Raw genomic sequence first — 22,795 nt, forward strand, 5'->3', positions numbered from 1 at the left:
ATTATCGAAATCTCCGCTGACGTTTACTGACGTCCAGTAAAATTAGAGCATTATTTAAAACCTGTTTCTCCATTACCCAACGTCACCTATCTTAGCACTACGTGACATATAACTCAGATGACACAGATAAGTCAAGGGAGCTCACTCACCTGTTTTGCAACGCACCAGCGACCGCCAAGTCTCCCACAACATGGGAGATCAATATGTGTCGTTCGCAGCCGGGAACCATCACACGATTACCATTCGCACAACTCTCTTCTGTCGATGATAACATTCGTTGCTGGTTGTTGTCGCTTGTGATATCCGGGTGCACAGAACCATTTCTTCTTCCCGAATGTGGCTGAACGCTTCGTCCAATCTTCACTGCACTGGCTTGGTCAGCGCCATGTTTGTGGGGATCGGCCTCCCCACGGTCAGACTACCTACGTCACTGCTCGAACAGCCAATGAATACCGCTAAGCGATGAGTCGGAGAACTTGGGGAGCATCTACCACGGCATAAGTGGTGTGCGAAGCATTTCCGGAGCAACCACGGGAGCATATTCAAAGGACTGGCCCCGCTTTCCTCCGGTTTCTTTCGTCTGGCGCTTATGAGAGAAAAACGGTGGAAAACGAATCTATTTTCTCCGGTACAAACCGGTTTGAGTGAGGCCACCGAAGCAGAGTGGGCACATCATTCCCCGATTCCTCTCAGCTGGGTATATTTTGTTTAAATTGTATCGACAAGGTCAGAAGAAGCAGGCAAAAAATAACGAGACACCCGTAGCCCTAGACGACTCGCAGCCTCTTTTGTTCACTTCTGTTTAAAAAGGATAGCCATAGAATGAAGAACAAGCCCAGGCACCCGCGTATGCGCGTACAGACCAGTACGGAAAAAAAGAGGGCGGCTATTTGCTCTTTTACACTTAAAAAAACAATAAATTGTGTTTTACACTTCTTACTTACGCAGCACAATCGCTCGGTGCAGTTTCATGCGCTATCACTGCAGATCTTGCGTACTGTTGTCAATGCTGCAGTTTTCTTTGTCTAAATTGGTTCTTCATTCTATGACGATACTCTCTGCGACAAAGGTGGCTATTGTACTGCGACTACCGGTGCGCGACGTATTTCCAGAGTGGCAGCTAGAACGCGCGCTTTCTGAATTGCGCGGGAGACGTCTTACCAAACATGATCGGTAGGTGATGCGTTCCGTAGCGCCATCAACGAGGCTACTGTGACAAGAGCGGACAGGTGACAAAACGATATAAACAAAGACACGTTGTACGTGTCGCATATCTGCGCACAGTTCCTGTGTCAGCATGAATATAGTCTAGGAAGCGCTAGACTGTGTAGTCACGCTGCGAATTTGAATGTAAAATGCTTGTACGCTTCATGGACCACGCGGTATAAACCACTGTAAGCGTGTTTAAGTGACTTCCACACTCGACACTGGTGACGTGGAAGTCAGACATCGCCAGATTTGCGGGAAAAGGGGGAAGTCATTGTTGGCAGTGCGGTTCAGGGGCCTGGTTGTATACGGAATATGAATAAAATTCGCTGTTTGTTCATGTATTCGGTGGGGTGAGTGCGAGGTCAATAATGACGCCAAGCGGCTGTATCGAGAATACGCAGTGTACTTTGCCAAACAGAATGCTGCACCGGTAGCGAAGTCGTTCTGTTTTCTGGGCATACCTGATTACTTTTTGCTTCGCACTTCAAGTGCACCGCTTTTGAAGCTACAGTGAAATAACTTCGGTAAGCAAAATTTATGTGTATTTGCGCGTGTATTTGGTTTTAGAGGTTGTCAATTTTCGTGCGAGCCGAGCACGAGCCTCTACGTAAGGTGTCGTGACCGGCTACAAATCAAACACAAAAACGACCAACCGTGTGGAGATGTAAAAACAGCACATTAAAAGCCACCTGATGGAGTTTATTTTAAATAACGCAAAAATCATTGTTATGCATTACTCAACATGAAAAATAAAACGAAATCACAGTCTGGTCCCGAAAAACATTGAATCATTTGTTGGTGCAAACACATTTTCTCTAAGCCTCTTCAGCGTTACTGAGCACGTGAAAGCTCTCGGCAATGGCCACTTGAGATTGCTAGTCTGACGCGCCCACTTGGTTTCGCAGGCTAGCCATCTGTGTTCTTCATCGGCGATGCTGCTTCAGTTAGGTGAATGTAAATTCCCGTCACTAGCATTTAGCTCTCACGAGAGATATTGCTCGTTCCTGGTTACTGAAGACCGAGCTGGATGGGCTAGCGTCCACTTCGGTGCCGCAGCCACGTCAAATCGCTCGTCCACGTGGTCGACGGGTCACTCATTACGACGCAAAATTCAGCTGCACCACCTTTTCAAAGCAAGGCGCGAGTGCATTCCCTCGGGCAGATTTTGGAGGCGGTGAGATGCAGCAGGCTGGTTCCATGCAAGGACGGGCACACACACCGAGTCATACTGAACTCCTTGCCCTAAACATGCCGTATTCCACCCGAGAACTCCACAAAATCTAAACTAACGAAAAGCTACCGGCAGTTGGTGAATTTATGAAATACTCCATCGCGATACCGAGACTTGTTGACAAAAATAACAAGGGGACGTTTAAATTGCATTCACTAGGCCATGTCGGACTTAGTCTTCATTAGGTGTGTCCAGTGCAAATTGATTTGAAGTGAGAAACTGCTAGGTGTAGGAAGGAGAAACTTCCAGAACTGAGGAACCAAGTTTTTCAAAAGAGGTTAAGATGTTTTCCTAATAATTACTGGCACGTGTATACAGTTTCGATGAACTATGTACAGCGGCTACACAAACTTGTTTTTTTTTTTACAAGCGCTTCTGTTCTTTTATTAAGATGCTTGTTCTAAAGCTTGCATTGTATTATGGCAACTTTTTCAAGTTGTTGCGCGGTCACTGACTTGTGCTACTTCTTCCACGTGGTGTCGCGAGGTTCACGAAATCTGAGCGTTGGTGGGCGAGAAATTAAAATAGAACAATACAATCAGTAGAAATCTCAGCATAAATTGTGGCTTTACGTGTGTTCTTCTATTTATGAGTCATCAAATAATGCGAAAAAAAACTGAGCCAAAGGATGGAAAGTAATTGGGCACCGGATAAATCGGAGAAATCACTTTCAAACAGTCATGTTGCAACGACAATCTGGCGCTCCTGCTTTCCTTATCCCTCCTAGCGCGAAAAGCAGCTGCCATAATTTAACTTGTGTTTCTTCAACCATGTTCTAAAGCCGCCACGTAGAGCCCCGCCGCGGTGGTCTAGTGGCTAAGGTACTCGGCTGCTGACCCGCAGGTCGTGGGTTCGATTCCCGGCTGCGGCGGCTGCATTTCCGATGGAGGCGGAAATGTTGTAGGCCCGTGTGCTCAGATTTGGGTGCACGTTAAAGAACCCCAGGTGGTCGACATTTCCGGAGCCCTCCACTACGGCGTCTCTCATAATCATATGGTGGTTTTGGGACGTTAAACCCCACATATCAATCAAGCCGCCACGTAGAGTCAGGCGTAATACGATGAACATATTTGTTGGCTGTCAAAAATATTATAATTCTTGTTAGTCCTAGTACAGCTCATTGAAGGAAGGAGCATCAGATGAGTGGACAACGAGGGGCGTGGAGGGGGGGGGGGCGTCTTAAAGATAGTGGTTTAGATGAACTTTGCCTTCTTCAGACAGGCCGTCTTTCCACACAGGCTGTCGGACAGGCGAACGCAGCCGCACAACGTTGAAATAAATGTTCCGCAAAAAAAACATTTTTTCACGCCAAAATATAACGAAACTAAAACATAAATGCGCCTGCATTTGTAACCATCTTGGTAGGAAGCGCAGCCACTATTACACAGAACACACAACACGAGCGCTTAACTCCAACTAAACGTTTATTGCAAGCTTCAAAGTTTATAAAGGGGGTGAAAAAGAAAAAAATATAATAAAAGGCATACCAACAAAAAGCACGCTTGCCAGTCTCGTATATTACTTATCCGTTATTATCTATCACCCCAACCAAAAAACAAAACTTTTCGCGCGTGAGCGAGATAGAGGGTGCACTAACACACTCAAAATCACCACGTGTAATTTGCACAGCTTTTACTATCAAACGGGTTAATAGATCTCTGTCCCGATATAGCACACAAGTGTTATCGAAATACGGCACACAGCCGCAATCCTTGATTGATTTATTTGTAGGGTTTAACGTCCAAAAACCACCATATGATTATGAGAGACGCCGTAGCGGAGGGCTCCGGAAATTTCGATCGCCTGGTGTTCTTTAACGTGCACCCAAATCTGAGCAGACGGGCATACAGCATTTCCGCCTCCATCGGAAAGGCAGCCGCCGCAGCCGGGATTTGATCCCATGGCCTACGCGTCAGCAGCCGAGTACCTTAGCCACTAGACCACCATGGCGGGGGGCAACCGCAATCTTTACAGTAGATCGCCAAGCGACCATCGGTGCCATTTTGCAGTTTATTGCGGTGCTCTTTTGACCTCTCATTTATGCATCTTTCAGTTGTTCCCATATAAACAAGACCACATGACAAGGACACCTTGTATACAACCGACAGTGCACACTCAACATATTTATTAGGATGCTTAATTTAACATCTTTTCTGTTCTTTCGAAACAGGACAAGTTTTGTGACATATTTTGACAGTTTCTCTGGAGCAGACATGACCACTCGGACGCTCATTTTATTTCCAATCTTCTTAAGATTGTGTGCCACACCATGGATATAGGGGACCACAGTCGTTTGACGCTGCTGCAGGGAAGTGTTAATACGCTGTCTATTGAAGAAGTCCTGTTTTCACCTCATGAAGAAGAGCTTTGAGCAACAAGTTTTGCGGCGGCAGGCAGTAGGTTACCCGCAACGAATGGTTATAGGCGTCGCTGAATCGTTACATAGGGTTCTAAAGAAACAAAATAGGCAGCGTATTAACACTTCCCTGCAGTAGCGTAAAACGACTGTTGTCCCCTATATCCATGGTGCGGCACACAATCCTAAAAAGATTGGAAATAAAGTGGGCGTCCGAGTGGTTATGTCTGCTCCAAAGAAACTGTCAAAAATTTGTCACAAAACTTGTCCTGTTTTGAAAAAAAAAGAAGGGGTGCCAAAATAAGCATCGTAGTAAATATGTTGAGTGTGCACTGTCGGTTGTATACAGAGTGTCCTTATCATGTGGTCTTGTTTATGTGGGAACAATTGAAAGATGCCTACTTTAGGGGTTTAAAGTGCACCACAATAAAGTGCAAAAGGGCACCAATGGTCACTTGGCGATCCACTGTAAGGAGTGCGTTTGTGTGCCGTATTTCGATAACACTTGCGTGTTATATCTGGACAGAGATCTGTTACCCCTTTGATAGTAGAACCTGTGGAAATGACACGTGATCATTTTGAGTGTGTTAGTGCACCCTCTATCTCGCTCACGTGGAAAGAACTTTGTCTGTTGGTTGTGGTGATAGATAATAACGGATAAGTAATGTACGGGACTGGAACGTGTGGTTTTTGTTATTCCGCCTTTTATTATTACTTTTCTATTTTTCATCCCCTTCATAAACTCTGAAGTTTGCAATAAACGTTTAGTTGAAGTTAAGCGCTTGTGTTGTGTGTTCTGTGTAATAGTGGCTGCGCTTCCTACCAAGATGGATTCATACCAACTGGCCCGATACAATTGTTTATTGGGTTGCATTTGTAAGTCAGCATTATATATATATATATATATATATATATATATATATATATATATATATAGTTGCAGCAAGGAAGTAATGCTGGCCCCGGTAGAATAAGAAAAAATAGAGTACGACGCACGTTGGTTTTGCGCGGTATATTCTGACTGACGTTTCGGCTAGTGGACCAGCCTTTGTCAAAGTAACGAGTACATGTCAACGCGCTTGCTTATAAGTACAATTCACATTAAATAATAAAGATCGGCGACGTATATCAGCAATTAAACATTTCATAGCGTGAAGTGTTCATGACGGTACAGTTAGATATGATCAGAAACATAAATAAATATATATACATATATAAAAATGTAGAACACCAAAGAGGAGAAATCACTTCTTCGTGCACACAGCATAACTCTGTAAGAACCGGAGATAGATAATGATAAAGCAACAATGAAAGCATGGATATCAAGATATCAAAAAACCGCGTGATATTACAGTCAGATTGCACGTCATATACACAGCTCAGTCATTGTGATATGAATAAGATGAGTAGTTGATGCTTTTATTCCGCGTGCGCGTTCAAATACAGTCTTGCATCCACATTCGCGATAGCGGCGATGATTAATAAACTCGAGTGAATGTAAACATTGGGTACACAAATATACACAATAACAGAAGCATTAGAGACGGTATCTAACAAGCTTAACCGATCACTCTACGGGCCATGTGGTAAAGCTGATAATGCTTGGTGGGCACACTAGAAGGCGTGGCTGTACTTTCGTTTTTACCTGATGACACAGTGTTGAATTTGTAGATGAGGTACGATTCACGGATTTCCCGATCGTGGTGAGAATGAAAGCCCGATTCAAGTATTGTGACCATAATTTTTTTGAACGAGTGCCCTGGTAAGCGAATAAGTTTTTAGAGCGGGAGGTTAGGTTGCGTATTGGTATGTGATTTATGGTAGTTGAAACGTATTCCGAACGATGTTTCTGTATGGCCAATATACTGTTTTTTGCAGACGGCGCACTCGAGCATGTATATGACGTTAGAGCTATCGCAACTAAAGGGGCCGTGAATTTTAAGGGTGAAATTAGACGACGTACTAACGGCTCCCGGGGTGGTTTGCATATGTGGGCAAACCTTGCAGCGTGGTTTGTTGCAAGGTGCACAGCCAGATGTTGTGGGTTCGTTTAATTTTGACGATGTTAGCATATCGCGGAGATTCTTAGTGCGCCGGTAAACTACGCGAGGTGGTTCAAGAAAGATATTTTTCAGATGCACATTTTGGGTAAGATTGTTGTGGTGGCGTTTGAGAATAGAAAGAACCTTTGGCACTGATGCCGAGTAAGTAAATACGAGATTAGTGCCAGCACGTTCTTCAGGCAAACTGTTTGAGCTAAGAATACAGGCTCTATTCAATCGGTCTGCTCGGTCTATAGCGTCATCGACCAAGTCCGCTGGATACCGTCGTTTAATGAGAGCGCTTTTAAGTTGCTCGCAGTTAGATAGGAAGTCTTCGCGATCGGAACACAATCGCTTAATATGGTGAGTCTGACTATAAAGTATACATGTCTTACAATGCCGCACATGACTGCTCTGAAAATGGAAAAGCTGGTTTCTATCAGTAGGTTTGCGGTATAATTTTGGGAGCAATTTTCCTTCGGAAAGCGTGCCGGTGACATCCAGAGAGTTAACAGAATTTGTCGATTAGCTGTGCGAAAGCTTCATTGACGGATGGAAATTAATAAATCCATCTATAAATTTTAAGAGCGTGTCCTCCCCATGTGTCCAAATAAAGAATATATCATCTATAAACCATCTATAAAACAAAGGCTGTAGGTCAGTGCTCGACAGATAATTATTCTCTAGAATTCCCATGAAAATCTTAGCATAAGTAGGGCCTATTCGGGTTCCCATTGATGTGTCACTGATCTGACCGTAATGACAATTATTAAACTCAAAGTGAGTCCAAGAATAAGATTCAATAGCAAATGTAGGGCTTCTATATCGATTGTTTTGTTGAGGCAAGAATCCTCGTATGCATTAAGCACTGCAGCAATTCCATCAGCATGCGGTATGTTAGTATAGAGTGAAGCGAGATCTAGTATTACAAGTATTGATTTGGCGAGTGTTAAGACTTAATATGTCTTGAAGAAAATTATTGGTGTCCTTGACGAATGATGTAAATGTCTCGGGAGTATGTTTAATAACGGAATCAACATAGCACAAGTTCTCGGTTGTAGTGTTTATGCCAGAGATGATTGGGCGGCCCGCATTACGTTGTTTATGAATCTTCGGAAGTATGTTAAATCTGCTGGCTACAGGGCTGAGCGGAATAAGTGACCGAACGATTATTTCCTCTAGTTTTTTTTTTTTCTCTTGGCAGATTCCAATGCACGAGGAAGACAAGGAAAAAACGGCATTTGTTACAACAAACGGACTATTTTAATTCAATGTGATGCCGTTTGGACTCTGCAACGCGTCTGCAACTTTTTAGCGCTTTATGGACAACATTCTGCGTGGATTGAAGTGGGAATTGTGTATGTGTTACTTGGAGGACGTTCTAATTTTTGGGCGCACCTTTTGTGAGCAAAACATACGCCTTGGCTTGTGCTGGACTGCCTAAGCAAAGCTCGCTTGGTGCTCAACTCAAAGAAATGTCGTTTTGGAGAGCGCCAAACTCTCGTTCTTGGACACTTAGTAGACAAAGAAGGCATACGACCGGATCTCGCCAAGACGGCCGCAGTGGAAGCATTTAAGCAACCTCATTCGGTGAAAGAACTGCGCAGCTTTTTGGGGCTTTGTTCATACTTTCGCCGACTCATTCCTGGCTTTGGCAATATCGCATACTCGCTCACGTGTTTGCTTCAGAAAGGTGCGCAGTTTGACTGGACCCCTGATTGTGAGTCTGCTTTTTCGGAGTTGAAGTTTCTTTTGACGACTAATCTGATACTTCGGCACTTCAATCCTCTGGCTCCCAGAGAGCTTCATACAGACGCCAGCGGTATTGGTGTAGGTGCTGTCCTGGTTCAGCGCTTGGATAACCAAGAACACGTCGTAGCGTATGTAAGTCGCTCACTCAGCAAGTCCGAGCGTAACTACACAGTCACAGAGCAAGAATGCCTTGCAGTAGTCTTCGCAGTGCAGCGCTTCCGGTCCTACCTGTACGGAAGCCCTTTTACTGTCGTGACAGACCATCATTGTCCCTGCTGGTAGGTTAATCTGCGTGGCTCATCTGATCGGCTGGCGCGCTGGGCACTTTTTCTACAAGAATATGACTTCACGGTTTCTTATAAAAGCGGCCGACGTCACGCTGACGCAGATTGTCTTTCGCGACTACCACTTCCAACGACGGAATGTGACGCGGACAACTTCGACACCTACATCGCATCACTGCATCAACCATTTTCCGATGCCATGACCTTTAAGGATGAGCAACAAAGGGACAGCTCCATACAGCAACTCATTGCTACCAAACCAAAATCATCGCCTACACGCTTCTGCATCCGACACGGGCTAGTTTACAAAAAGAACTACCCCAGCACCGGCTCACGATATCTTCTGGTGGTTCCGAAGAGTCTTCGCGTTTATGTCTTACAGGCTATGCATGATGACCCAACATCCGGTCTTCTAGGCACAGCGAAAACTCTTTGCCGTCTCTTTGTCTCTTTGTCTCCAAGAAAGATTCTACTGGCCCAAAATGCGCCAGACGACGGAACAATATTTGTCTACCTGTAACGAGTGTCAACGTCATAAGCGCCCAACAAGTGCTCCTGCAGGGCGATTACATCCGGTGCCACCCCCTAGAACTCCATTCAAACAAGTTGGGATTGACCTCCTAGGGCCCTATCCCCGTTCTTCTGACGGAAATCACTGGATAGTCATCTGCACGGACCATTTACACAGTACTGCGAGACAGCTGCCATACCATCGGCCACTGCAGCCTATGTGTTTCTCTTCATGCTACGTTTTGTTATTCTTTGACATGGACCTCCCAAAGTTGTAATCAGTGACGGTGGCCGACAATTTGCCGCGGACATATGGAAGAGATGTTTCGTGTCTGTGCCTCAAGGTTCCGGCACTCTACACCATATCATCCCAAAACAAACGGCCTAACTGAACGAACGAACAGAACTCTTTCGAACATGCTGTCTATGTATGTCGCATCAGATCGCAAGTACTGGGACAGTATTCTATCTTTTATCACATAATGCATTCAACACCGCACAGCATGAAACTACCGGCTACAGTCCTTTCTTTCTTCTATATGCTCGACCACCTCGTCATACCCTTAATACCATCTTCCCGTGTTTGGACCACCATGATCCCTGCATATCCGAGATCATCTCTCGGGCCGAAGAAGCTAGACGCCTTGCTTATTTGCGCACTCTTGCTTCGCAAGACCGCTCAAAGGCACATTTTGACCACTGACGCCGACACGCGACGTACAATCGCGGCGACCTAGTGTTGCTGTGGAAACCAACTAGAAAACGCGGCTTGAGCGAGAAAAACTGCTAGCGCACTATGCGGGGCCTTATCTTGTTTTAGACCGCATCAGTGATTTAGTTTACTGCATAGCGCGTCTCCATTCGAACGGCCGACGGTCTGCAAAAACTGAACTTGCCCAGGTAGGTAGGTAATCAACTTTATTGATTCACGAATGAATCATTTGAGGAGGGGGGTGTGGTTGGGAAAGTGGAATCAGGATGACGACGAGCCCTCGGGCCGCTCTAGGTGGCCGGACACTACTGTGCTTTGGCGACCTTTCTGGCCCAGCTCACTGTCCGGAGCTGTAAACCCGGTTGCGAGCTGCGCAGAGCAGCCTCCCATCGCTCCTGTTGTTCTGACCCTTGCCACGGAGGCTTGCGTTTGTTTGGACAATTCAGTTTTTCCCAATTTTTCCTGGTTAATGAAGTTGTAGAGTGCCTCATGGTTCGCTTAGAAAAAGCATTCGCTGTGATCGTTTACAGACCACCCTCGGGGTGTAAAACAAAGTTCATTTCATTCATTGAAGACGTTTTTGAGTACTTGTGTCCTACTGGCTTTCCATTTGTGATAATGGGCGATGTAAACATCGATATGCTCTCTCAGGATGCAACTTCATGGCAGTTAATAGCGCTGGCAATTTCCTTTGCCTGTAATAACGTAATTTCTAAGGCAACCCGCCTAACTGCAGAGACTGCGACACTACTTGATATATGTTCGACGAACACACTCCCAACGTCTTGCGTTGCTGGATCGCTGGCAGTAGATATAAGCGATCATCTACCGATCTTTTGCACCATTCCTTCTTCTAATGGTACTTGCAAAAGCAATAAAAAAGTACGGTCTCGTCAGATCAACGCTGACACGCTTGGAATCTTCCGGTATCGTGTTTTTGCAACAGACTGGAACCACGTGTTACAAGAAAGGGATGCTAACTTGGCATACAAGCTATTCATTAATAAACTCATAAAATGTTATGATGAAGCTTTCCCGGTGTCTGTGAAGAACGCAACACGCCAGAAAATTAGAAAACCTTGGATAAGTAATGCGCTATTTAAAAAAATTACAAAGAAGAACAACATGTAGCATGCGTTTATAAAGACACGAGATATCTTATTACTCAGTGAGTTCAAAAAAATACAGAAACCATCTAAATGGTGAAATAAGGCGCGCTAAATTCAGGTATTATGAGAATTTATTTAGCAGAATAAGTGATAATCCGAGCAAAATTTGGAGCGAGGTTAGAAATCTTTCTGGTCAAATAAAACAAAGCCACATTCCTAGGGTTTTGGAAAACTCTAGTGGCCTTGGTAACCGAGAGGTGGCAACGGCAATGAATAACTACTTCATAAAAAGTTGTGATTTCGATGATGCGGGGTATGACGAGGATACACAACTGCCTGTAAATGACCGTCGCTTATCTAACTCTATAGTTCTGCACACTATCTCATGTCATGAAACCGAAGAATTAATAACAAAGATAAAAAACAATTGTGCAGCAGGTTACGATGATATTAAAGCTATACCAATAAAATACGTCGCTGATGTTATATCACCTTCGTTGTCACATATTATTAATTTAACTCTTGTTACCGGCGTATTTCCCGATGAATTTGAAAATAGCTCGCGTATGTCCGGTTTTCAAGGGTGGTAATGACCAAGAGATTGGAAACTACCGACCGATATCGGTACTTCCGATTCTGTCAAAAGTTTTTGAAAGCGTTAATAATATTAGATTACAAAAATTTTTTGCGAAGTACAATGTAATAAGTGATGCCCAATTTGGCTTTCAAAAATGTAAATCCACCGAGCTTGCATTACTCAATATTAAAAACGAGATACTAACCAATTTTGAGAAAAAGCTATATACTCTTGGTCTTTTTGTTGACTTCCGCAAAGCATTCGACACCGTGCACCACAGTGTTCTTTTAGAAAAACTTAATAACTACGGTGTCCGTGGCGTTGCCAATAGGTTAATTCAAAATTACTTAACAGACCGCTATCAGTATGTCGCTGTTAATCAAGAGACATCTCCCCGTGCGAGGGTCAACAAAGGTGTCCCACAAGGATCGATACTTGGTCCTCTGTTGTTTATAGTTTATGTAAATAACTTGTGTAGCATTCCGGATTCTCCTAAGTTAATCATGTATGCTGACGACACCAATATATTTTTTGCTGGTTCATCGATCTCTCAACTTGAAAAGTCTGTAAACACATATTTAAATAAGTTGTCTTCCTGGATTAAACTAAACAAGTTGCGGCTAAACGCGAGTAAAACAAAATATGTATTGTTTGCACCCATTAAAAAGCCACGGAATATAAGTCTAAGTGTCTCCTTTGAGGGTCAGACTTTAGAACAAGTCAAGGTACAGAAATTCTTGGGTGTGTGGTTCCAGGAAGACCTTTCCTGGAATGAACATATAAATAAATTGGCAGCAGATCTAAGTAGAAGCGTTGGATGTATGTACAAACTATGTCCGTTATTACCACTTTGGCTAAAGAAAGCGTTATATTATACACTGATATATTCCAGGCTAAGTTATTGTGTCTTATGTTGGGGAACAACGACGGCTCAAAACTATAAAACATTACTTACACTACAAAAGAAGGTACTAAGACTATTCGAGGGATATTACGGTATGCCACAAGGTCTTAGCACACGTCCGTTATTCCCTAAATATCTCATATTACAAGAGAACCAAATATATTATTATAAGTTATTATTGTATATCCAAAATAATAAACTATACCCCATGTACGATTCTTCTTGATGTGCTGAGTACTATCTCCGTACACATAGTATAAGAACACCGAAAACTAGAACAACCTATGGTCAACAACATATTGATTATCAAATACCGAGTCTCCTCAACAAACTGGGTGACGTACTTGACCTAAATAAGAAAACTTGCAAAAATAAGTTCAAGGAATTTCTCCTTTATAATTGTATTGAATACACTTAATACAGAAATTTGGATTATCTATTACTTTCTGTGTCCCAATTGCTTAGAGTACACTATTTGTGTCCTTTTGTTGTTGTTGTTTTTGTTTTGCTTATTGTGTGTTCAAGGTGCTTAGGAATGTATGTGTCTCCAGATGCTTTCCTTACCTCACCTATTGTATATATTGCGATGTTTTTTAGGTATTTCATTACTATTTACTGTCCTGTTCTTTTTTTATATTTGTGATGGTTACATGTGTGATCAGAATTTGCAAATTGTATCTGTATATAATGATGTTCTCTAATTTCAGCTAAGTTGTGTATGACATGTTATTTTTAGTTTTTATTTTATTTTATTTTGCCAGACTGTATTTCGGAGCAAAAGCCTCCGTCAGGCTATGTAGTCTTTTGCTTTTGCTTCGTTTTTTCTGTTGCACGTACAGAAATATGTGCTGGAAGTCGGCTCTGGTGCTAGGACATAAGTCTCAATGAGGCGAGGTTTCGCCATGTGTATGAACTTGCCCATGTTGCACGTTTGAAGCGCTTTATTCCTCGAGAGACTGTCTGACTCGCCCAGTGGGCTTTGTCTGCGCGGAGGGAAATGGTACCACATCTGTAATTTAGGTATGTGCACCTGGGTAGCGGAGAACAGGCAGATTAGAGAAGAGGACGTTCGGCTAGCGAGATAGGCCTCCGGTGCACGACCCCTTGAAGTCTACCAGTACGCCACAGCGTAATAAAAACATTACTAAACGTAACAATATTATATATATATATATATATATATATATATATATATATATATATATATATATATATATACTTTCTTTTTTCATTTTCGGATACCTAAAGCGGTCGGCAGACCTATCACCTTGTTCTCCACTGATCCCTTACCCCCCTTGGTGTCAATGAAGTTTCACATCCTCTTCCTCCTCGCATAGTGGTCCGGGCTAACACCTTAGCAACACGTCCATAGTTACTACTAAGCTAATGCCATTGAAAATTATTCATGGTTGATATGCAAAAATAAAGGGGGGGGGGACGTTAAAAACCAAGCTCCTACTACAACACTCACATCGTTGTGTTAAACACCGAAGTAAGCAAGAAACACAAAATGTTAAACACAAACTCACCATAAGGTATCAGAGGTGGTGGAATTGGTGGCATGACGCCTTTTTCGACACCGGTGTATGGAAACAAAACATAAACAAAACGTAAACAAAAAAGCAGAACTTGTTCAAAACACACATTTTGCAGAAAATAGTGCTCAAGAAAAGCTTCCGCAAAAACTGTATACTGTAACGCTGCTAAAAATAATACACTCAACAATGGCGAAATTTCAGCCGAAGTCAACAATATGAAGTCCTAACCGCTGAAAATGCATGCCCCCCTTTCCTCTGGCTCCGCTTCAATGCCATAGTCTCAGTGACAGCATCTTGATATAGCAGAGACTAGTTCATCACACACCATATGTCATGCATCGTACGTATTATGCAGCTACAGTCATATTTCATTTGTGTCACAGTAACAGTTTCCTACACATAGCCAATAATTTCGCCACAGATTTTTTTGCTCTTATCAGTGTCTCTGATTATTGTTGTTATGAGGAGTAAAATAAACGCGATGAATATATTGGCGAGCAAATGCGTACAATGCGGCAGCCGTCCATGCACGTTCCCCTCAGCACTTCATCGTCGTCATTCTCAAGTATTTACTCCGCCCATGACATTACCCGCCGGCGGCAGAAGCACCGTCCTGGTGCGATCATTCCTCGGGGTGTGAGTAGAAAGGGTTAAGTCACGAGACGTGCACTATATCTGTAGGGATTGAAGCTGTTGCCGACGTGATATGGAGTGGAGCAATCTTACAAGTCACGCTGGTGACCTTCATTATGACGCGGTAGGGGCCAACGTAACGGGACATGAGTTTTTCACAGAGACCGACACGTCGTGATGGCAACCACATCAAGACTAGCGACCCCGGGGAGTACTGTACGTCGTGGTGCCAGTGATCGTAAGCACTCTTTTGGTTAAGGTGCGAGGCAAATAAACAATCCCGGGCGACTTGGCGGGCAATATCAGCACGGGCCAGGGCATCACGAGCATAGGCAGTCGATGAGGTGGCGTCATAGTAAAGCAGGGTGTCCATGGGTAAAGGCGGGTCATAACCAAACCATAGGTTAAAAAGGTGAAAATCCAGCTGTATCATGACGTCAAGAGTTGTACGCGAAGGTAAGGAAGGGTAAGTGAATGTCCCAATCTTTGCGCTTCTTGGAGATGTACATAGCCAACATAGTTGTCAGGGTACGGTTGGGGCGTTTGGTGATGCTGTTGGTTTGTGGATGGTACACTGTAGTGAACTTTGTGGGTAGAGCAGGATCGCAGAAGCTCGTCGCCTACTTTAAATAGAAAACAGTGGCCGTAGTCAGTGATCAACTGATCAGGAGCACCATGACGCAGAATGATGCCATGAAGAATGAAATCAGCTACATCCGTAGCGCAGCTGGTGGGGAGGGCTCGTGCAACGGCATACCGCGTTGCGTAGTCGGTAGCGATGGCAATACACTTATTACCGGTGGTCGACTCGGGAAAAGGTCAAGAAGATCGAGGCTGACTCGGAAAAATGGCTAATCTTGTATTTCAGTGGGTTGGACGGTACCAGCAGGTCCCAGTGCAAGTGTCTTGCGGCGCTGGCAGAGGTCGCACGCCGCGACGTACTGTGGCACAGACCGGTAGAGGCCAGGCCAAAAGAATCGTCGGAGAATGTGGTCATACGTGCGTCACACCACTAGTTGTCCAGCGGTGGGTGCATCATAAATCTGGGCTGAAAAATTTGCGTGAATATGCGCACGAACAACGAGCAAAAGCTCAGCACCATCTGGGCGGTCATTGTAGCGTGCAAAATGTCGTTGTGAAGAATGAACATCTGTAAGGAGTGGTCAGGGTGGGAAGATTTCAGACCATGCATTGATAATAGGACGCAAAGAGGAGCCACGGCATTGTTTGGCAGTTATATTGGTGAAGGCTGTGATTGAGAGAACCAGGGCTTCTTGTCCACCTTCCATCAATTGAGGGGGATAGACTGGGTAACCATACAAGCAGTCGACATCCTTGTGAAGTTGTCCGCATTTGTAGGTTATGAAAAAAGTGTACTCTTTAAGCGCAGCACCCAGCGACCAAGGCGTCCCGTAGGGTCCTTGAGTGAGGAGAGCCAGCAAAACGCATGGTGGTCTGTAATAACTGAGAATTGTCTGCCATAAAGGTACGGTCGGAATTTCGCAATAGCCCAGACGAGAGCTAAGCACTCGCGTTCTACAATTGAATAATTTTGTTCCGAGCGCGACAACAGTCGGCTTGCATACGCGATGACGCGGAGCATTCCTTGTTGCCGCTGCGCCAGCACTACGCCTACGCCTTGGTCGCTGGCATCCGTACCAAGCTCCGTGGTGGCAGATAGGTCGAAGTCTGCTAGGACTGGTGGATTGGTGAGAATGTAAACGAGCGACGAAAAGGCGTTTGCTTGCTGTTGGCCCTAGGTTAATGCAACATCCCTTTTGATCAGGCAGGTAAGAGGATGGGCTACTTCAGCGAAAATCTCGACAAAACGACAGAAGTAGGAGCACAGTCCCAAAAAACTTTAGACGTGCTTAGCTGAACGAGGAGTGGGGAAGTCATGAACTGCTCGGACTTTGGGAACGTCTAGTTGTACGCCCACAGCGTCAACAAGATGGCTGAGTACGCATATTTAGTGTTGCCCAAAGCGACATTTGAACGAATTAATTGCAGGTTGTCACGTCGTAATATATCTAGCACTGTAGACAGACGGGTAAGATGACCTTCGAAAGTAGTTAAAAAAACAATAACCTTGTCAAGATAGCAGAGGTAGGTGGTCCACTTCATGCCTCGAAGGAGAGAGTCCATCATGTACTCAAAAGTCGCGGGGGGCATTACATAATCCAAAAGGTATCATTTTGAACTGATAAAGTCCGTGAGAAGTCACGAAGGCCGTTTTCTTTCTGTCTTTGTCATTCACGGTGACCTGCCAGCAGCCAGAGCGAATGTCTATTGAAGAGAAATATTTGACACCGTGTAAGCAATCGAGTGAATCATCTATTTGCGGTAGAGGATAGACATCTTTCTTTTTAATATGACTGAGATGGCGGTAGGGAACACAAAATTTCTAGCCATTTTCCTTCTTTTACCAAGTAGAACGGGTGAGGACCTGAGACTAGATGAGGGTTTGATTATGCCCTTGTGAAACATTATCTTCTTCCCGCTGTTTAATAGCGCGCTCTGGGGCTGACACACGGTAGGGCCGTCAGCGAATGGGTTGAGCGTTGCATGTATCGATGCGATGGGTTACCACGGATTCCTGGCATAAATTATGGTCGCTAAAGTCAAAGATGTTCTGAAAAGAAGCGAGGACGTGGTAGAGAGCAGAGACTTGTTCAGAGGTGTGCTTGTCGGATATCATTGGCGTGAAAAGGTCGGAACAGGAACGTGACGGGACTGACGTTGATGAAAAATTGGGTGGCGAATCAGTGGTTAGGGCGTAAACTGACAGGTCAATCAGCAGTGTCAGATGCGCAATTGACATGCTACGAGGAATGACTTGCACCGAGAAGCTAAAATTGAGGACGATTAATGAAGTTCAGTTGTCCTTGACGGTAACCATCGTGTTGGGGAGCGCGACACTACGTATGCATGGCCACGTCAGAAATTAGGGCAGCAACATAATCACCATCGGGTACTGGATGGCATGGCGAGAGTCGGACTGCGACTTGTGGCGGAAGTCAGAAGAAACCGGCAGAGTGTAGAGCGAGGTTAGGAGTGGTGGACATGGTAGACATGTATCTGAGAATGATGGGAGTTTGAGCCGAAGAAGACTTTCAGAACAGTCAATGAGCGCCGCGTGCGAAGTCAGAAAGTCGAGTCCAAGGATGAGGTCGGGAGGGCAGTTTTCTAGTAAAGCAAACGGAACTGAAGTTTGATGCTCATATATTGTTAATCGCGCAGTGCACATTCCAAGCACAGCAGAAGTACTCCCATCCGCTGTACGGTAGGCGCAATCGCAGCCGTCAGAACTTTTTGGGGGTGGCAGCGGAGGTCAGCTCCTCACAGATATTTGTGCACCGGTATCAATAGGAGCAGTTACAGGTAAACCATCAAAGAGAATTGTAAGAAAGTTGCATCGCTGGTCGGGAGTAATTAGAGGATTTGAAGTCCGAGTCGCGTATGCAGAGTCACTTCCAAGGGCTGCAGCCGCTAGTTCTCTGAGCGACGGTCGTAGGGAGACCGAGAGCCGCGTGGTTCGGGCGAGCGCGGCTGATGACGCACGGGCGATGACGAGTGGCTGGTCTGACGTGCTGGAATATGCTCTGCACTTTTCTCAACACGGTAGGACGGGGCATAGGGCGCACGTTCAGAGCGATGTGCCCAATCATAGAAGCTTGGTCGAAATGATGAAGTCCAATGGCTGCGGCAATGGCAGGCGGTGTGTCCTATCCAATGGCACGTGGAGCATGTGGTTCAATCATTATGAGTGCGTCATTCGGCTGGGTTTCTTCATGGCGCGAAAGAGTGGTTCGGAGTGGCAGCCGCCGCGACTGGAGTAGCCGAGCTGGAAGTAGCAGGGACGTTTCGATGAGGTGGCGAAATGACCATATTCACGATGTTTTGGCGAACCACGGCCTGTATCATTGAAACAGCAGCGTGATTGTGTCCTGGAGCACTGACGCTAGACGTGGCGGGTGCCATAACTTCGAGTTCCCGGCGGACTATTCTGGCGACGTTTTTCGGTTCTGGTGGTTGATGAAGTGTTGGAAAATTTTCGCAGCAGGACGTAACCGTCGTGTTCGGAAGGCGGTCAAATCGGTGAACGATGCGCCTACTTTTCGCCTGTTTGAAGTGACGACATGCTTCGATGACCGACTGCACCGTCGAGCAGTTCTTGCACAGCAGAATATTGAAGGCGTCATCGGCGATTCCTTTCAGGATGTGTTCGATTTTGTCCTCCTCAAGCATGTCCTTGTCGACCTTGCGGCACAAAGTCAACACATCCTGGATGTATGCGATGTATTGCTCTGTGGATGTATGGGTGAGAGTCACAAGCATTTTCTTTGCGGCCACTTGTCGTTCAATGGGCTTCCCTAATAGAGAGCGTAATTTCTGCTTAGAGACGTCCCAGCTCATTACTCTTCTTGATGCGTCTCGTACCTGAGTTTTGCCATGCCATGCAAGTAGAAGGTTATGTTCGCCCACATAAGTGTCGGATCCCAATGGTTGCTGCTGCTAACGCGCTCATACAGAACCAGCCAGTCATGTACGTTTATGCAACTCGTGCCGTTTAATGGGCCTGGGTCACGAGGTTGCACCACAAGGATTGGCTGGGGGCAGACGGATCTTGTTGACATTGAGTAGCCTGGTCAGTCATCGTGGTAGCGGCGATGCACCGTCCACTGCGAAGATCCAGCTCCTGGGGCTGTATAGCGAGTTGCACCCCACACCTTCAACCAATGATGTTACGGGGAATAAAGTATACGCGATGAATATATTAGCGAGCGAAAGCATACGATGCTGCAGCAGTCCATGCACGTTCCCCTCAGCACTTCGTCGTCGTTATTCTCAGGTATTTACTGAGCCCGGGACAACATGTATAGCGTAGATGGCCCACGTCACTGGTGTAGTCAAGGAGACAACACTACCAATGACGATTCTTGGTAATGCTCTCGCACTTGTATTGCCAATGTTTGTTCACCGTGACATAATATAGACTGTCAATCACCTGTCATGGATAACCGCACCCCGTATTAAACGGGAATGCGCCACACGTGTCTGGTGAAAACGGTTTGACACGTACGTGGCAGCATTTTCATGTTACACATGCCATGACGAGACAGTCATATCTTTTGGACCCTCTTATCCCCCCCCTTTTAGTCTACACAATGTTAAGAAGCACATCATGAGAGCATACAGACGAAAGGGGCAACATAGACAGACAGACAGACAGACAGACAGACAGACAGACAGATAGATAGATAGATAGATAGATAGATAGATAGATAGATAGATAGATAGATAGATAGATAGATAGATAGATAGATAGATAGATAGATAGATAGATAGATAGATAGATAGATAGATAGATAGATAGATAGATAGATAGATAGATAGACAGACAGGCAGAGAGATAGATAGATAGATAGATAGATAGATAGATAGATAGATAGATAGATAGATAGATAGATAGATAGATAGATAGATAGATAGATAGATAGATAGATAGATAGACAGATAGATAGATAGATAGATAGATAGATAGATAGATAGATAGATAGACAGACAGACAGACAGACAGACAGACAGACAGACAGACAGACAGACAGACAGACAGACAGATAGACAGATAGATAGATAGATAGATAGATAGATAGATAGATAGATAGATAGATAGATAGATAGATAGATAGATAGATAGATAGATAGATAGATAGATAGATAGATAGATAGATAGATAGATAGATAGATAGATAGATAGAAACGTCCAATTAGCGTTAGTCCGCACAAATGCTTCGCATTTAAAACATCGCACAATGATGAAAATGTAGACAGCGCAACTCACCGAAATCTCCGCTTCCTTCGTTGTAATCCGACTCGAAGATGCTGTGATCCTTTGAATCGTCCTCTGCATACTGCAAAGAGTTAGCGTATAATGAGTACAATTCAGTGTCCGCCATTCGTCTTTTTACGTGCTAGCGCTCTACAGAAACAGATACGAAGCATTGCGGGAACTTTTTTTTCTTTCTGGGTACGTTATATGTCGGACTCGGCTATGTAACGCGGACATGAGTGCAACTATACCAGTTTCTGACGAAATCAGTATGGAGGCGTTAAGGTAAGCATGAGAACATAGAGAGCACTCAAGCACCAGGAAAGCGGACAGCGTCTGCCCGGTCAACTTCTTTCCTTTCGTTCTGGCTGTTTGTCCACTCATACAGTACGTTACATCAACTCGACCAGCTGATACTATACTACTTTTGAAGGATGTCGCCCACGGACTCGACAGCTACAGCACTCTTGCGTTGAAGTTGGTGGAGTTTTCAGAAAGCAAAATGCCAATTCAAGACAGCTTCTCAAACTCGTTTGTTCCACCGTTTATTGAGCAGTTATCACGACAGTTAATTAGCAACCTCGTATTCGCTTCTGAGAATCCGAAACCTTGATTTCTGCGTAGCATGACCAAATCCCCTTTTTGAGAAGGCTTCAAGAACAATATCATTACAGTGTTACTATGCTTAGTTTTTTCAGTAAATATCACTCTGCTACGCTAAATTTCAAATTACGACATTTCGTTCAGCCGAGACGCTTTAGCAATTTTGTGACCGCGAGAAATTGGGTCGTTCTTTGGTAGTCTAGAAAATCATAATTTTAATGGCACCCAAAGATACTGATGTTAGTGTTTATCGTCAAGCTGTACAGCTAAATGTTGTCTTTTAAACACGTCAGTTTGAAACCACAAATTTATTACCATTAGTACAAAAAAAATCATCAAACAAAAACATTCTAAATACGAAGAAAGAAATTTCATAGAACCATCAAAAATGCTCTGAACAAGCTAAGCATAAAAAGAAATGGAATTATACATTTTAAACGCAAGGAGCACACACAATTCCCCTGTAAATATAAGCGCAGTAAAAATAACTCCCAGTTTTGCCGCAAAGACGAAGCAATGAACGCGAGAGCAACGAATGGGAAGGTGACGCGCAGAATGGCAAGCAGATCGAATCGTTCCCCATGTTTCTCACGCATAATGCACAAAACGTACTCACCTGTACAGATCAACGTGAATAAGCGTCTCAGTTACTTCGCTGTGTCTGAAAAGCACGCCCTTTTCGCAAACGGAGGCCGTGCAACGATTGCAGTGACCTTTGTGCGCCGGGTAACTACAATATAATTGTTCTGACGAAACCCAAAGGCTAGCCGAGACGTATGATTCTTCCCACTGCAAGATAAGGGAGCGCGATTGAGCGTGCGCCTTCTTAATCTCTACGCGGGCCAAAGTACACGTGAGAGATGAAAGCCACCGTGCGCTCGCTGCGCCATCTTGCTGATAATGCTGAAAACACGATAGTTCCTCCACTCTCCCGAGATGCCCGACAATAGCGGTAAGCGGTAGATATGAAGAGCTTGCCACTTTAACGTGGAAAGTACATCAAAGACATTGAGAATATTAAGGGCCAACTACAGAGATATGATGCTGCTCGCTACTAAGGGAAACGTATTAGATCTCGAACCAGCGCACCTTAAATTCCGAGCAACCGACGCGCCAAGCTTTACTTGATGAGCAACGCCATGCAATTTCTAAAGTTAATCCAGACTTGTACACTATGTGCTCATAAAAGATAATAGATACATTACTTTGGTGTTCGAAAAGTACTATAACAGTTTATTTAGCTCTCCCTCTGATGATCCTGACGCCCACCTCAAGACTAGTCTTGTTTCTATTGTAAACCCCTTGAAGGACAATGATTGTGCAGTCAATAATGGACCCATTACTATACAAAAAATCAAGCAAGTAATCAACATCTTGCCTTTATTGAAAACACCAGGCCCTGATGGCATCTCAGGCAAACTTTACAAAGCTTTCAAGAAAACGCTTGCTTCTATATTGCTGAATATTTTTCAAATCAGTTATGACATGGATACACTCCCACA

General features: G+C 44.5%; 1 protein-coding gene across 4 annotated transcripts in view; it reads right to left on the reverse strand.

Annotated features, from left to right (window-relative positions):
* Mp (collagen XV/XVIII-type protein multiplexin) overlaps positions 1-22,795 on the reverse strand; it is a 731,849-nt gene that overhangs the window by 447,671 nt on the left and 261,383 nt on the right. For 3 of the 4 annotated variants that reach the window (XM_075880875.1, XM_075880877.1, XM_075880878.1), the window contains 2 exons: positions 20,703-20,772; positions 14,216-14,254 (listed from right to left, as the gene is read on the reverse strand). In XM_075880875.1, coding sequence (XP_075736990.1) covers positions 14,216-14,254; positions 20,703-20,772 — 109 coding nt within the window. The remainder of the gene's footprint in view (positions 1-14,215; positions 14,255-20,702; positions 20,773-22,795) is intronic. The other variant, XM_075880876.1, reaches the window with a different exon arrangement.

The sequence above is a fragment of the Rhipicephalus microplus genome, chromosome X (assembly GCF_043290135.1).
Source record: "Rhipicephalus microplus isolate Deutch F79 chromosome X, USDA_Rmic, whole genome shotgun sequence".
Lineage (NCBI taxonomy): Eukaryota > Metazoa > Arthropoda > Arachnida > Ixodida > Ixodidae > Rhipicephalus > Rhipicephalus microplus.